General features: G+C 38.0%; 2 protein-coding genes across 2 annotated transcripts in view; both read right to left on the bottom strand.

Annotated features, from left to right (window-relative positions):
• Positions 1-1087: 1087 nt before the first annotated feature.
• On the bottom strand, positions 1088-12094 carry samm50l (sorting and assembly machinery component 50 homolog, like). The gene is made up of 15 exons (XM_041977350.1): positions 11775-12094; positions 10610-10723; positions 9920-10021; positions 9747-9834; positions 9539-9645; positions 9321-9451; positions 8486-8573; positions 8219-8347; positions 8030-8101; positions 5783-5869; positions 5498-5568; positions 4514-4581; positions 3805-3951; positions 3517-3658; positions 1088-1923 (listed from the first exon to the last, which is right to left on the bottom strand). The coding sequence occupies exons 1-15, from the start codon at positions 11793-11795 to the stop codon at positions 1878-1880; spliced, it is 1413 nt and encodes a 470-aa protein (XP_041833284.1). The 5' UTR covers positions 11796-12094; the 3' UTR covers positions 1088-1877.
• A 1982-nt stretch (positions 12095-14076) lies between these two features.
• The window catches only part of LOC121635100, a 7944-nt gene continuing 4774 nt past the window's right edge, over positions 14077-17246 (bottom strand). Inside the window, exons 9-14 of the mRNA XM_041978161.1 lie at positions 17077-17168; positions 16880-16984; positions 16599-16789; positions 16345-16509; positions 15990-16234; positions 14077-14734 (exon numbers count right to left, since the gene is read on the bottom strand). Coding sequence (XP_041834095.1) covers positions 14700-14734; positions 15990-16234; positions 16345-16509; positions 16599-16789; positions 16880-16984; positions 17077-17168 — 833 coding nt within the window. The 3' untranslated portion in view covers positions 14077-14699. The remainder of the gene's footprint in view (positions 14735-15989; positions 16235-16344; positions 16510-16598; positions 16790-16879; positions 16985-17076; positions 17169-17246) is intronic.

The raw sequence follows: 17246 nt of genomic DNA, 5'->3' as shown, positions 1-17246 counted from the left end.
ATTACATAATTGTTATCTGTAAAAGATGAAGACATGTGTAGCAGCATGTCTTGTGCAAACCAGATTTTTTTTCCAGTCAGTGGTGAATTTTCCTGTATTTTTAAAGTTTCACTAAATGTTCAGTGTAAAAGAATATGTTTTTAAGTAAAGAAGAATTAAACATTGACATGGTTAGGAATTCTAATTGTAAATTAACTGCAGCTTTTGTTAGCACTCAATTAAAACATGACAGTTAACCAGGGAAATGGTACCATTTTTCAGCCAGTTCAAATGGAAAAAGAAGAATGTTGCATAACCATGATAACATACTAAAAATACCCAACTGTACATTAATATTTGGTGTACACAACTGCAAACAGTTTGGTTCTTCTAAAGCTAATTTTCCACTTTTTATCTACTTTATGAAAATTTCCACTCAGAAACAGCATGCACTCCATTAAAAAATGATAGTAACTAAAATTAATAATTTTGCATAATTAAAAAAAACTAAAAGACAAAGAACTAGCTGGTAAAAGCTGACATTTTATATTTTATTGCTGTTGCATAATTCTGTCTCTTTGCTTTGCAGCATTCCCCTGCAGTGCAGCTGCTTCTGCTCCCACACTGAACAAGATTTGGCCCAAACTGCATCTGGTACCATCCACTTCCAACTGGCCTGCACAGGTAACTGCAGAGCAAAGGTTCAAAACAGTCAGCTGTCAACTGGCAGGAAAAAAAGAGGGCACTGACACAGACTCATTCTTGCCATCTAAAAAGGACAATCTTAGAGGTGTGTAAGTTTATTATTCAGGTTGCACTGCGCCCTGTTGCCTTGATAATTTCCTGGCAAGTGCCTTTATTCCTACTATTTGATGTCCCTTTTTGTCAGGAGGTAGTAAAAGTCAGAAACCTGCTCAGATAATATATTATGGAAACTTTCCCTGCACAAGTCAGAACCATTCAACTTTAAAGTTACCAGAAAGAGACTTAAGACAAATAGCCTTCTTTAAGCAGGAAACAAGTACTTATCAATAATAAATAAATCAAACTGCAACATCCAGATATCCTGTTAAAAAGTAGTTCAATTCAAAACATAAGAAAGGGGAGAAAAGAGAAATCCAAGGGAGCAGCTATGATTTATTTGTGAATAACTTGAACTACATCAAAAAGAGGACTAACAGTAAGAGCACAAGTGGTGGAAGTTGCTCAGGGGATGGTTCCCACCTCATCTGCCAGTCGAAGAGATAAACACTGAACCCGACTCTTCAGCTTCTTCTTTACACCAAGAGCTGCTTTCTCTGGCTTCATTCCCCCTTGCTTGCAGCTGCTGCAGTCGGTCGTTCACACAGTACAACTGACCGTTAAAATCTTAAACATAATTATTCACACATCCTGGTCCTGGATGAGAAGCATTCGTTGAAGGCAAACAAAAAAAAAAAATGGGGAACATGCCCAAAATCTTTTAACTTTCTGGAAAATCTGTTTACTTAGTGTCACCACAGGAATCACAGCGGGTGAAAATACTCGTGGATAATTTTCCCATAAACAAAATGCCAGTGATGGAGGCTGCAAATGAATGAGCAAAACTATTAATATGGAATTTTTGAATGACTATTTTTGACTTTATCAGTTTAGCTGGTAAAATATATGGAATTAGTTGTTTGTGTGTGTGTGTGTGTGTGTGTGTGTGTGTGTGCTGTCCACCACTGGCACTTGGTTATCAAACAGCCTCAGCTGGTGCATATAAAAGAAGGTTTTAGGGAGATCAGGCTCATTTCCTCACAACATAGGACTCATGCTAGTGTTTTATGCTCTACAACAAGTTACAGGTGGAAAAAAATGACAAATCACTTTTTATGTCGGAGTCTGCTGGAGCAGTGAGGGTAGTGATGGAGAGGTCACAGGAAGCGAATCCCTGCTCCAAACTGGACACCGTCGCATATTCTGCAAGAGGAGAGAAAGAAAACCAGGGAGAAGTCAGGATTTCTAATGAGTTTTATATTTTTACAAAGCAGCAACACGTCTGCAAAGACAGGGGCCATTAGGCTGTTAAAGTGTATTCTGGCTGATCTGCTCACAAATAATAAGTGTGAGGGATTGTATTAAAGTGTATTCAGTTTTAAATGGCACAGTGTCAGCGCAGCCATTAATACTCCACATAAATGTTCCTAAATCTCTGGCAAAAATGATGGAATCACCACTACACAAAAGATAAATAGATAAACAAAACCCAGTTATGGAATAATGAACCAAAAACATCATGATTAGCTCTTTACAGCAGCAACGCTGGCTTTAAAACAAGCTTGAATTCTTTATAATTTAAACAATATTCTTCATCAGCTCAAACTTTCTGGCACCAGTCCTCTCATGGACATTTTGTTCGGTTTGAAATCTGGACTGTTTGCTGAGTCGATGCCTTTCCTGAAGAAACACTTTCATGCTGTTTTCTCTGTGTAAAGATGCACTATCATCCTGAAAAATGCCCTCAGCATCACCAAGTCTCCAGAAAGTCTCCAAAATGTCAAAGTTCACCTGCACATTTATTGCAAAGGTACCGACAGCCCTCTCCTCTGCTCCTTTACCTCACATCAACCTCATATCATCAATGATTATGAAGATCTAACAAAATCTTTTTAACCAGCACCAAACAAGTTTCTACATTGCCTCTGTGTTGCAACCAGGGGGTAAAAAAAAAATCATTTTATGAAGCCAAAACATTTGGCTTTAATAGATATAAATATATATATCTAGCGGAGTTTTATGGGTTATTTCGACCTCTAAAATTTTGAATGCACATGTATAACTTTAAGTATTTATTGTGCAACCTGCTGTTCAACTACAAAATAAAACCAAAAAGAAGTGTTTAAACCATGAATCCATCACTAAATGTTATAGCTCAATGACAGCTTGTGTCTAAAGAGTCCTCTTCATTGTACTGTTTACATCGACATCATCAGAACAAGACACCACCAACAACATCACAAGTTACAAAAAAAAAGACATTTTATGTTGTGTTATATCCACCACTGCTAGCTTTTTTAAAGTAATTACCATTGAATGATTCTACTTAAGTGTCCAGCATTCACAATATATCAGCTCAGCATAAACTTTCACTTTTTCTGTAAATTTCAACTGAAAGTTGAACACACCTAACTTTTTGTAAATAGTGTATATGCAACCCAGCTGTGAATATATGTGATAAAAGAATAAGAAGGCTACTACAGTGTGTTTTTATTAATATTATTTGTTTTCCTTTGAAATTGGAAGCATGACTTTATGGAGGCACATCAGTGATTAAATGTTGCTTCAGCCAATTCAGCTTTAAACCACCTCTGAACGTGGATCTGAAAGCATCCTGGACATGTCCATCTGTGATCAGATCAGCAAGGACACATTGGTGTCGGGTGTAAGCAGATCACACTAGTTTCATATAGACTCCTATTCTAATGAACCCAGTGGGTTACGATGTTCACATCACAGTTATGTAGCTCCCACTTAACTCTTAAAAACAAAGTAACTCGATAACTAGATTCCAACCTGTCGCCACTCTGAACTCCCATTGGCACACAGTAGTTGAGCTCCAGTCTGGCGATGTTTCCCAGCCGCAGCACAATTCCCGCTCCGTAAGACCAGCGAATACACTCAGCCAGCTTCTGAAGATGCGCCTGGGGACCGTCACCTGCACAACATCCTACATTTTAATCTGCAATTAAGTGATTAAAACTACAAATATGGGAGAAGGCGACAGAGAAAATGAAAGAGACAGACGGAGAAGCTGAGGTCCAGACCTGCTAGCACATTCAGCATCATGTTACATGCACCCACCATAGTTGAGGTTGCAGAGGTTGCCTGCATTGAGAAAGAAGTGCGTTCTAAAAAGATCTCCAAAGCCTCCCTTTCCAGGTCGGAATGGTAGAGGGGTGTAGAGGTGTAGCCCGCCTGCCCAGTAGGCCTCCCCTCCCAGATAGTCACCTGGAACAAACAGGAAGTTGCACTGCTGTCTTACACCAAGTACACACACCCATCTTCCTTCTACGTCATTAAGTTCCCTCCAAGTAGTGCTGTTGTAGGTTAACCTGCAGCATCATTCACACACACTGCAAAGCAGTGCTTCTACAACAATTACATTGTCAGGCTTGTCATGCTCACAAAAACACACTCAAATTTATTCCAATGCAAATGTTATCCCCAGTACAGGTGATGTAATGCATAAACCATTTCCCAGTCTAAATGGGTTTTTATGTTTTTCAAGTTTTTATCCCCAATCTTCTGCTGAACCTCAGAATTTATCTCACAAACCAAACTGAGGTCTTAAAATATCCTATTTGCTGTGTAAGCACATTATTATTATTATTATTATTAGTTTAGCTTTGGTCATTCCGTTCACTGGACAAATACATCACACCATCCCCACGAATCCAATATGTCAGTCATCTGATATTTTGTAATAGAAGAGAGAAAATGGCTTCTGGTTTTACTTCTCTACTGAAATGATGCAGATTATAGTAGCAGAAACTTGTCTGTCAGTTTTTACCTTCACTCTGTGGCCCAATGCTGTACATTCCAAATCCTCGTACACTGGTGGGACCTCCAAGGTAGAACCTGGAGGAAAGCATCAGTTCATCGTCCACGTACAGAACAGAGTCACTCAAAGTCACAAGAAGAAGGATTTATTAAAGCTGTACCGCTTAAAAAAAAGAAATACAAATGTCCTTAAATACATAACCTGTGATCATAAATAAAACCTTTACAACTGCTTTTACATGGAGGTCTAAAACTGCTATAAAAACATAAAAATATATTAATAGCTGAATAAATCAAACATTGCAAATGAATATGACTAAAATAAAATATTGTATGAATTTATTATTTTAGTAAAGAATTTAAAAATAGGAATTACTTTTTCATTTTCAACTGAATTTATTCAACCTCATTTTAATTTCAATACTTGTTTGACATGTCATTTTTTTTATTTAATAATTTCTTTATTTTCATTCCTGTAGCTATTTAACTACTATTTTTTTCCTAACATTTTTTGCTAATTATTTACCACAAATCATCAATTTCAGCATTTTTATTTCATCATAATTGAGCTTTTTCTTTTGATTTCATTTGACTTAAAAAAAAAAAAAGAAAAGTTAAATGGTTTCACTTCCTTGTAAATTCAACTTTGCATGTTCTCCCCTGTTTAATTTCAATATTTTTTTTCTGTTCCCGTTTTTACATTCCTGTACACATTTCTGCTGATTTATGCAAATGAAGGCTACTCCACAAATACAGCAAGAGATTAAAAAGAACTGATTAAATAAATGTTAACTTCACCGAGTAAGGATTTTAAACATTAAGTAAAATTTATACAATTCAAAATAAAAGCAGAAATATACATTAACTTCACAGTCTACACATAAATTATTGGATGTATAAATTTATTTTCCAGTCATATTTATTAACATACGGATTTATTGATTGAGATATTTATATTATGTTAATTTTTTTCTAAGAAAGAAAGAAGACGAACCTGTCAGCAATGCAGGACGGCTGCCCTCCGATGGGATACAGCATCCCACCCCATAGAGAAGCAGACAATACCTGAGGAAATAAAAAACATTTGGCTTTTATTCATCTATTAAAAAATGGGCTCAGAAAGCAAAATCAAAAGGAAAAACTAACTTTTCTACAACTACTTAATGAAGCTTTGCTGCCCCCTAGTGGTTATGCTAAAAAAATGCATACTTAAATCTTGCTCCTGTTTTAATTTAGGAATAAAGTTGGAAAGTTTTGGAATGACTTATTTCTGTCATACAGAGTCCCAAAACAGCCGTCTGTTGAGCTGCAGCTCAAAATCCTCCTTCAAAAAACTGGCATCTCCTCCAGTGTACCCGGCCAGCTCCTGCAGGACAAGACACACGCACAAACACACACACTCACACCTTCAGGACAGAGCAAGGATTCAGTATGTTTAAACAATTCAGGCTCAGAAAACTTTATCCACCTCTGAAGCTAAAAGAAATAAGAAATTTAATAAATGCAACTTTTACTGTAAATAGTCAACTTTGTTTTCGTATTCAACTTAAAAAAAATATGATATAAAAATGATGGATGAAGCCTACTAACATTTAACAGGTGTGGAAAAAAACTGATTAAACTTAATTCTTTCGTCTCTTTAACAGCAGCATGTTCAAACTTGTAGCGATGTGGCGTTCATGAACGAATTGATTCTTTTGAACGGCTCTTAAATGAAAGATGGGAACTGTGTTGCAGTTGTGAGCCGTTCATTTTTGAGCCATTCTTTTTTTATCTACAAATGATCTATTCTGCCTTCACATGACACGTGTGCCATCATAGGAGTCTGATGTACAACACACTCCATTCACGTGATGCATCTATGGGCAGAAAGTACTGTTCAGGAAACAAAGACTGAGTTTGATTCAAAAGGTTTACTAAAATTTGCACTGATGTCGCTCAGGTTTTTTTTTTAAATTTATTTATATTTTTCATATTTTTTACTTGTTTTTATCTTGTATATCAGATTTTATATTGGTACATATTTGAATTATTTATTATTCTTATATATATTGGGACTTTTTTGTATGACTAAAATGTCCATATGTGGAAAGTTTTGGAGTAAAGTCGTGTTGCATGGAAGTTAATTGTAGCCTGCTTAGTTTTTGTTGTGCCACAAAGTTTTTGGTGAGGGGAAAATCCAAAATAGTGATCTCATTGTCAAATAACGTGGATATGGGCCACCTTACAGAATTATTACAGTGAAAACACAAGCCAAATGAAACTATGACCAATATTTGAGAATAATTGAATATAGTATATATTAGTGAGGGTGTGTAAGTTTGAATTATTCTATTCAAAATCTTTCCTTCAAATTCTTATCAGTCATTATTCTCTTGATAAAATGAGTTGCCACTGATTTAATACTAAAAAAAACACAAGTCTTTTGAATGGCTCTTTAAAAGGAACGACTCCTCAAGATCCGGCTCCCTTCAAAGAGTCATGAATCCCATCGCTACAAACGTGTGTCCTCTTTAAGGCTTTACTTCCAGTAATAAAACTATTTTTGTGGATTTTTAATTTAGTCACAATCAACTTTTAAACTTCACTTTATTCATTTACATAACTTTTTTTTTCTTTTAAACTTTTCAAGCTATTTATTTATCTAAGAGTAAGGAATGACCAGTTTTTACCAACGATGTAGTACTTCCTGCTGAGTGGCTACTTATCTTAAGTGGTACTCTCCTCTCCTTCCATATATCAGGATGTTATTATCACCCAAATCTAACCTAACCCCCCTTCCAGAAGACTTTCATGAAGACTTGGACGCAGTAATAAAGAAGGTTTGTTTGTTTCTTCTGGTCTATACTTGTAAAAATCTCCAAAGAAGAAGTCTACAAAATATCCGCAGTCTTACAGAGACGTTTGTTTACTTTTTTAACAGATAAAATAAATACAAATACATAAAAAAAAAAAAAAAAAAACTAGATCTGATGCATCTTTTAGGATTGTATTAGCTATACAGAAATTTCACTATTAAGTGGATCAGGAACGTCCAAACCAGTCTTTGAGGACCACTATCCTGCAGGTTTTAGACATTTGCCTGATCCAACTCACCTGTTATATATGAAGTAGATCATTAACAGACTTCACAAGCTGTTGGAATAATTCCACATGAATCAGGAGTGTTGGATCAAGGAAATATATAAACCTGCAGGATAGAACCTCTCAAGGACCGGTTTGGACATCCCTGATATAGATGGACGTTATACATATGCATTTTTGGATATTTGCCCAAAATTTCCACCAAATTAAGTCTCAGGATTCCAGGATAACAGTTACATCACAAACTCCTGCAGGTTCAGGCAGGTAAACAACACTTTTAAGCATTTAATGACTAAGAGATTAAAAATGCTGACTACTGGCTTAGAAACTCTAACATTTAATCTATAAAACACTAAATTTTACACTGTTGTAAAAGGTCTGTTCCATTAGTACACCCAGGCTTTTGAAAACAGTTGCACCGAACATGTAATTTCACACTGACCTGGTTGATGCGAAATAAGGCACCTCTGCTGGGAAAGATGGCAGAATTCCTTGAATCAATTGACACAGTGTGCTGTAAACAAAATCAACAGGAATTCTGTCAAACTGCTGCAGCCAACATGTTTTTAGAAGCCTTTCCACATCAACAACAACATTGTGCTAAAAGCTAGAAAATGGCTTCAGGCTCTACCGAAAGGGCCGATTTTAGCGAATGTCCGCTCTCCTCTCGCACGGCGAAGGAAGCGCTGCGTGCCAGGCAGCCCAGCTCTCTCCATACACCTTCCCACTTCAGTGTGTGGTTGGTCATCCCAAGAGGAAACTGCACAGAGATGGTCAGAGGTGAATGCAAAGTGCAGCAGCCATGCAGCGTGTCAGTCTTGCGTTTATGCGTTTCTGACTGAAAGTTGCTTAAAAAAAAAAAAGAAGAAGAAGAAAATGCCAAGACACAAAAACTTACATTAAGCTCTGCAGACACGCCTCTGTCCGTCTCTTTTAAAGAGCTCCATGGAAACTGGCCGGTAACTTTGTACATGTTGAGGGAGAGACTGAAACATGAAATGGAAAAAAGAAAGGTCTGTCCAACCAAAACTGGACTTTTAAAATGCATGTAAACATGTTAAACTGAAGCTCTCAAAAACGGACTAACACACTGACATAATGCGACTGGAGAATTAAGTCAGTCCTGTTTTTATACACTCAAGATTTAAATTAATTTAGGGGTGCCAAACATGCTCAAAATCCCATATCTCTGCATCCTTTTGTGGAAGCAGTAACTTTTCTGGAAAAAACGTCTTGATTGTTTTAACACAGTCGACAGTCTTGCTGTGTTGGACAGAACTTGAATCCTCTTCCATGCATCTAAACTGGGTCAAAGATGGTGGTCCAATTAAATGAACAAACTGAATTTTAATTGTAGCTGCAATTGAACCGTGCATATACAGCTTGTGTGCATGAGTTACTGTGTGTTTACAAAGACAAATTTAAGGCAAATTTAAGTTGTGATGTCAGACTGACAAACAGTCTCAGGTGGAGCTCACAAACGGCAAGTCACCTCTGTCTGTATCAGCATGTGTGCTTATGGAAAGTGTCATTCTAAAAGTTTAGAAGGCCAAAGACATAGCAGGTGGCTGGGTGGTAGAATACATCTCTCACATGACCGGGGGAAACCAGTAAAGGCTGAAGAGCAAATCTAAACAAAAAGGAGGGGGTGTGTCTGAGGAATCAATGTGCACAAGTACTGGACCAAGTCTTTGCACAGATTGGCAAAGCTTGGAACGTCCTTGAGGACGTACTTGCGTTCAAAGTATCCCGGCTGGGGTTTGAAGAAGGACAAGCCATACGATGTCTCCTTTGTCCCATAGGAGAACTGGAAGGTGAGCTTCTCAGCCCGACCAAACATGTTGGGCAGCTTCAGACCCAGAACCTGGAAGACAACACAAAGAGTCCTAAATCCATCAAAGTCCTCATTAGCCAGGGAGGTCTGAAATGGTCAATGTTTTGAGTTTCTCACCATGCTTCCTTCATTGTTGCCAACCATGGTGTTGTAACTTCCTGTCAGCCTCTTGATCTCCGTCACCTCAAAAGTTACATCCAAGCCATTGGGTAGAGCATCTGTACCTGAGGAGAAAAAGCCAATCAGGAATCACAGTTAGATGACGATTAAGCTAAAAGACACGCTCACATTAAATAAGCACTGGGTGCCAACATTTAGCATTTACCTTCAGATGTATCGATGAGAACCTCCACGTCCTTGAAGATCCCCAGGCGGAGGAGCCTCTGTCTGGCAACATGAGCCTTTTTCATCACCTGAAAAAGACCTCTCAACTTACTAAACAGTCCACAGTTTATTTTAGTGTTTTTAAATCATTACAGTTGCGTAACAAATACAAACATCAATGAGATTTTTGGCATGGAAAACGTCAGAGATCTCATAGCCGAGCAGATCCTCTTTGGTTCTCCCCAGACCCTGGATGTTGACATGCTGGACGACAACCTGCAATCAGAGACATACAATAAATTGTTTCTTTACTGTTCTGTCTTACTGAATGAATCTCTATACTGTGATGAAGAAAAACAACCCATTTTCTATTTATTTTTCATAAATTAAACAGTATGAATTGATAATGTGGTAAAGAGTGATCCTACAAAAAGGTTAATGTTCTCTTTAGCAAGCTAAACTAACCATTTACACTCTGCTACACTGCATTATACAAACAGAAAGTCAAAGAGATGCCATTTAACCATCAGAACAACTGTATAAATCATGAAAAGCAATGAGAAAAAAAAAAAAAAAAAAAAAAAACATTTTTACAGAAAACTAGTTTAAGGAATTCTTCCTACTGTGTTCATCTGGATAATAAGCAAACATTTCCCCAGAAAGGTTCTTTAATATCTGCAGATCACAAACTGCAAGTCCATGAAAACCAAACAAAACAGGGAAACAGGGAGCATAGCCAGTGAGCAGCTGTTATATTTGGGTAAAGAAATATTATATGCAACTAACAACAAGCATTAAAAATGATTTCAAAGGCTTCTAATCAATATATTTTAAATGCGGTTCTAAGACACCACCACTACTCACATCTTTGTTTTCCAAGATCTCCTGCTTGGAGTCCTGCTCCTGTTCTGGAGGCTCAATCAGGTCATCAGGGTTGACACCCAGATCCCGGCCATGCATAGGGAGAGGATCCAGACTCTGCAGCAAGAACAAGTGAAGTGCTTTAAAGTGTCCTGTTTGGGTTAACTAACACCGTTGTACAATAAATAAAGTTTTAATCTGCATCCCCCCCCCCCCCCCCCCCCTTAATTCTGAGGGTTCATCAGGGCAGCCCAAGTCATAATTTCATAACACTTGCTATATACAAACAAATTAAAAAAATAAAAAAACACACTTATTCCATGTTTATTAAAAAAGGCCGCATTCCACTCCTGCACCTGTATATGTTTGTCAGTTGGAGAACATGCACAAAATCAGAGATCCTCTATTTGGAATGTGGCCCTAGTTAATAAACCTGCATTTTGTCTACTTTTAAGTCAAATTATCTTTATTATTTTTGTATCTTCACATGCAATATTGCGATAACAGATACATTTTCTATACATAGTGTAGCCCTAGTAACAACAAGGAGGTGAAAGTGCCCTAACAAAAATAATTAACTAAAAACCATATGAAAACTGCTTGGCTTCTGTAAAGGTCAGCTGTAATGGAAGAAAGCAAGAAGGTCAAAGGGTGGGGCTTTTGGAGGTGGGTCTCATATACTTAACCACTGAAAGTCACTGTAGCTGTAACACTTAAGATAAAACTGAAATTTGGGAATAAATAACATTGATATTAAGACAGGGGTATCTTCTTAACTATAACACTGTCATTGACAGACAAGGCAATCACTTTAAGCTTTTCTTTGGTTGTATTTTGGGCAAATTAAAATGATTCACGCCATCTCTTTTTCTAATTTATATGGTGGCTTTCAATTTAAAACATGTTAAAAATTTTATTACAGTCTGCAATTGCAACCTTTGGGGCGTTTTAATGAGCTGAAGGTAGGGCTAAATTGTTTCACGCCCAAATAGTTTGCACCCTACACTTAAATTTAGACGTCTGTTTGCTTTAATTTTCATCTTTTGCTAACAGGCTATGACAGAACATCGAGTACACATGCGAATCTGCAGCCTTCAGCCCTCTCTGGGCAGGGAGGTCAAGGCTGAAGAAATCACCAAGGCTAGTTGGAAGAGATAAAGAGGTTTACCTTAGCATGGACGGTCCCCATGTTAAATAACCGCTGCTGCAGGCCTTTTTTTAAACGGAGGTCGGAGGTCTCCACAAGGGGGAAAAGTGAGAGTTGACAGCGGTTACTGTCTCGGGTACCAAGCCCCCTTCATGGGAGACGCCATGACAGTTGCTGAAAGCTAGTGGTGTGTTCAAATACTCCTCGGAAACCAACGATGACAGAGGCCTTCACATTAAAGCGCAGTACGGACTATAGATGCACAAACAAGTTATTATTGCGTGTTTAGTAAGCTCTAAATTTAACATTTTAAATTCGTGGTCACGTTTCTCTTATCTGACAATGGGAGCTAGAAACTGCAGCTATTTTCTTTTAAGTAACAGCAAAGCAACATAACGAAAGCTGCTAACAGGAACCTTAAATGTGAGCTAATTTTCTGTTCTTAAAGGCAGAATTTGTAGGATTTCACGGCAATTCTTTCCAACGCCAGGTGGCAGTAATAAATAAAACACAACTCGGTCACCTCCACAAACCACCACAGGGTGGCAGTAATGAGTAATACTCCTCACCCCTCCCACCCCCACTTCACACAGCAGCGCCACTTTCTTCTCCACCGTCCACAAGACTTATTTAGGAGCTGAGATGGCATCCAGTTTTTCAACTCCAAGTGAACCAGTAAGTAACTGTTTAAACAAGTTCTGCCTCACGCTGAAAATTGTAATTTACTATGTTGTTTGCGAAGTAGTACATGTTAAAATTGCAATGTAGCATTATGGAATAAACAATGCTAGTAAATGAGGCAAAGCTATGTGATTAGCTATCTAGGTGCTAGGTTAATTATAACGTTATAAATGTTTGCGAATATTCAGCTAATATTAGACTGACTTAGACTAACAGAGAGTGACACGATAACACGATGCAGAATTTCCAGGTTTGAATGTTATAGACATGTCAGTTTGTGCACTTGTGTTTTCAGAGTGACGAGGACGATGTGTCACAAAGTCTGCAGCGTTTGAGCCGAGGCAGGTCCGGTGGACGGTCGAGAGGACGAGCAAGAGGGTTCAGGGTACGAGGCAGAGGCCGAGGCCGAGGAACACGAGCTGTAGCTTCCAGACCTGAGCACTCGGACAGAGTTGAACAGTATCGCCGTGACCGTTTGGCTGCCACACAGGTAAAATGCAGGACGCAGCTTCATGTTCAATGGTTTGTCAGGCTATCACTGATTAAAAATATACTTAAAAAAAGTCCATATTTTCACAAATATTGCAATAACTAATAATGCTACATATATTTCATGTATTATTTCTTGTTGCAACGTAAATGCGTTTTTATGTGTAATTTATGGATGTACTTATTCTTAGTATTTGAACTTTTTGCTTTGACAGTCAAACCATTTAATCAGATACTATAGTAATATTTAAAATTTATCTCTATACAGAATAGGGAGACACAGGCCTTCACTAATAAATCAAATCTTTTACTTGGCTTTACACTTTGTTTTCAAATAATAAATAAAATTAGGCTCCACTTTTATAACTAATCTTTTTTTATACCTTGCAGAGACTTCTTGATGACATGAATGCTGAGGACCTAAGAAGGCTTGCATCACAGCTCGTCGAAAGGCAACCAGGCCTGATTTTTGATCTTCTGTTGCAACAGAGCAATTCAAGCGTCTCAGAGGCAGCAGGAGTCCCAGGAAAGCCCTGGTGTACTTGTGGGTTATGCAGGGAGATGCCAACTGACAGGGAGAGGATCTGCTGTGGTCAGACACCAGCTAATTGCATCAGCAAGCTACCACATTTTACCCAATATTGCCTTGATGAAGGATATCTTAGGATACATAGGCATTATCAAGAGGATGTGACAGCACTTGGCCATGCAACAGAGCCAGGTGATGACAACAGGCAGTACCGGTATGCCGCCTATAGGCATTTCATATTATGGAAGCACGGCTCCCTGGGAGCAGGAAATCGGCGCGTCATCCCCAGTTGTTGTGTGTGGGCTATTAGAGAAAAGTTTCCTGATCCACACAGACAGTACACTGGTTTTGTTCCTGGCATATGATTGTGTTTTTAGGTAAACTGCAAATTAATAACAAATCTGTGAAATTTTATAGATTGTACATAATTATTGTATAATTTCTGTTCACTTCTAACTTTGTATTTTGTTTTTCATTTATGTATAGTTATATAACTTAATTTGGGATAGTTTGTTTTTATTCATACCTTTTTGATTAAAATAAACTCAGATTTACATGTTTTACCTCGTTATTTCAATCACGTAATAATATAAATAGTTGTACAGTGGGATGTGACTGCAAAGGAACAAGACAAATGTTTATTACAATTTAACTGCAAAAAATAGATAAATATAACTGATGCAACAGCAGCAATACACAGTATATACACAACAAAAACCCCATAGACCAAAGCCTATCTACAAAAAAAAGCCACATATCCATACAAAGGATGTGAAAGTTTGATTGCACAACAGATATTCAATCCTTCTTGACGATGTTTTATCTGTGGCAAACACCACTGACTGAATACACATCCACTTTTTTTGTTCATTACAGTTATGGAAATAATTATTAGATGCAGTAATGGGGATGAGGGGGCAGATTTTGTGACCTAAGCATCAGATGTTTGCTTTTTGGAGACCTTGGCCATGACCTTCTGCTGTCACTGGAGCAGATCAGTCTAGTGTGGAGTTGCTGGGATGAGAATCATCTCCACACGTGAGAGCATGGTCCTCGGAGGGAAAAGGCTGGAATACTTCCTCTGGGTTGGCTGATGAGGTCCTGAATCAAGTGTGGGACTCCGAGTCTTGTTCATCAGAGAGGAGGAATGGAGCAGGAGCTCGTCAGCATCTGCTATGGTGTAGATTCTGCATCTGCAGACTGCTTTCTACTCTGTGTTGGTCGTCATCGTAGGTCTGACAACATCCTTATACAGAAGGAGGATTGGTGTTGAATTCTGGACCTGATGAACAAAACAGTTTAACAAAGTTTAGCAAAGCAGTGTATCAGACGCACTGTGCCTTGTATATTTGAGTCTTTAGTTGCAAAAAGTTAACTCATCATTTTGAAATAATGTCAATGTAAATTCACAATTTAGTGTTGAAAAGATTTGGTGGGGGATTATTGTACTTTTATTTTTGTTGGTGTGATGGTGACAATTGCCACAGGTTGTCTAGTCAGATTAACAGGCCAAGGATGTTTATCAAGAATATTTATTTACAAGTATCCATCCGCGATTGACCCAGAAGTAATTAAGACAGCCGTGTTTGACACGGCAGTGATTTATTCCAAAGAGCACACATTAGAGTAAATGTACATGAAAGTGTCCCTAAAATGGTCCAGAGTACTCTCTTCTCATCAGCTTAAGAAAACTTAGGTGCATAACAGGAGTGAGAGTGAAGAAGGATAGAGGACTGGGGGTGGGGAGGTCTACCATGATTGGCTATGTGGCTGCTGAGGTGTTGCCGAGGTAATTGTGGGGGATCGTAGGAGTTCAAAGGTAAGGATATCAATGAGAGTGCCTTTGTGACAATCCCACTGTAGTGCCGCTTGAATAGCTTGTGGCCACATCCAGGACGGGGAGTTTCTCTTTGCCACCTTGAAAGTTACCTGCACTGAAGCTTTATCTACATGACTTTTTGGAGATCTGCAAGTTCTGAACAAGTTTTTGGCTGAATATGACCTGACATATATCATCTGAAAGAGATTACATCAGTTTCTCTCTTTCAATTTCTTTGGTTTTGCTATTTAAAATTATGCGTTGACAATTGTAAGATGTTTTGAGGTTTTTGCTTCAAACTACTGACAACATTTCGGCCAATTCACATTAAATAGATTTCTACAGTTTTTACTTACGGAAAATAAATGACAATAACAAGCAAGTGGAAACTTAAGACTCATGCCAATTAAGATGCTGACTTTCATTTTTAAATACCACAACATTTTAGTTTCAATTTGTGAAAAGTAAGGAATCAGCATTTGGTGCATAAGTAATGTTTAATTTCAACATTGGTGCATTTGCTAATGTTTTTCACTGGTTTCTCCTAATGTTGGGTGAATTAATACCTCTAATGGCACAAATGTTGTCATTTACTTTGCCATGTGTATAACAAAGCAAAAAGATATATATAATTTCATGTAGCACATGCCCATGACTGGTCTAAGCTGTATACTGTTTTATAATTCAGACAATGTAGGTAAAAGTAAAATGTTATTACCGAGACCCCTTTTCACTTGTGTTTGTACAAGTTCTTCAACGGATGGGGGAGGTACAGGTGGAAGTCGACCGAGCTTGCGTGGATCATCTGGCCTCAGTGTCCGTGTTCTTGGCATGCCTTTATCTGCTTCCAATCTACACTTCACCACCTCAGTCTGCAGCGCTTGAATGTAGCCATATGTTTTTGGTGTCTTCAATGCATAAACGCTATAACGTTTTGCATTTTTTCTGAAAATCCGTGTGTACCTGTTACACAGAAAATATGCTGATTACTATTACTAAAATATTTATTTCTTTATGAAAGAATTTTGGTTGATGTTTCCATCACAGATAATGTCAGTAATTGTGCTGCTTACATGTTGGAGCCGTCTGCTCTCTGTCTTGTTGGCCGACCAAGATGGAAGTTGTAGTCCAGGGCAGCCAGAATAACACGGGCTTCATAGACTGGAGGAGTGAAAGCAAAACGCTTGCTTGCATACATGAGGACGTGGTTGTGAAAACTCTCCAAGTCAGCTGTAGATCTATTGAAGTTAAAAAAAAAATTTAAAAAAGAGATACACACATACATACAAAGTACTGAGATATTAAATTTTAAAACACAGAAACCTACCTAAAACGCAAGTACTTATGGATATCCTTCAGCCACCGCTTCTTCAGAACAATATCCACAAGCGCCTCATGAGCCTTTGAATCATTCTCTATCCACTCCTTTTGGGCTTCCTCTATTAGACCATGTTGACACTGGCCAGTTGCCCACTCATGCTCATTGCATACGTGGTGGATTATTCCAACCCACAGTATCTATATATAAAAAAAAAAAATTTTTTAATCCATTCAATATAATAGTAAATTACCTTTTATTTTCTAATGTGATTTTTATGTGACACTTACCAAGAACTCTTCAAAGTTTTCTGCTTTTTTGCAACACCACCAAAAGTGATTTACAATGTCCTTTAGCCATAGTAGTAGAGCCGACTGTTCCTTTATCTTGGCAGCCTGAATGGAAACAGTGCAGGTCAAATGAATCCTGGTAACACACCTATACATAATCTTGTTCATCTGATGCAATATCACTTTTTATTACTAACTGCAGCGATTTTTTTGGCCAGGTTTTTAGCTCCATGCCACATGTCAAGACTGTGATTTATTCCATGTCCCTTATACCTCCCCTTTTCAGGATCTGTAATGCAGTACACAAAGAAAGACACATTATTGTAGCCCAACATAAGCCTAGATATATGCAAGAGCTGAGTGTTGG

The sequence above is a fragment of the Melanotaenia boesemani genome, chromosome 23 (assembly GCF_017639745.1).
Source record: "Melanotaenia boesemani isolate fMelBoe1 chromosome 23, fMelBoe1.pri, whole genome shotgun sequence".
NCBI lineage: Eukaryota > Metazoa > Chordata > Actinopteri > Atheriniformes > Melanotaeniidae > Melanotaenia > Melanotaenia boesemani.
The sequence above is the reverse complement of the archived record's forward strand: the minus strand, read 5'-3'. Positions and strand labels throughout refer to the sequence as shown.

Coding starts and splice junctions, on each gene's coding strand:
- samm50l (XM_041977350.1), bottom strand. CDS start 11,795: ATGGGGACCGTCCATGCTAAG. Junction 9,646..9,746: donor TCTCATCGATACATCTGAAG/GTAAATGCTAAA, acceptor TTTTCTCCTCAG/GTACAGATGCTCTACCCAAT. Junction 8,348..8,485: donor GCGTGTCTGCAGAGCTTAAT/GTAAGTTTTTGT, acceptor ATCTCTGTGCAG/TTTCCTCTTGGGATGACCAA.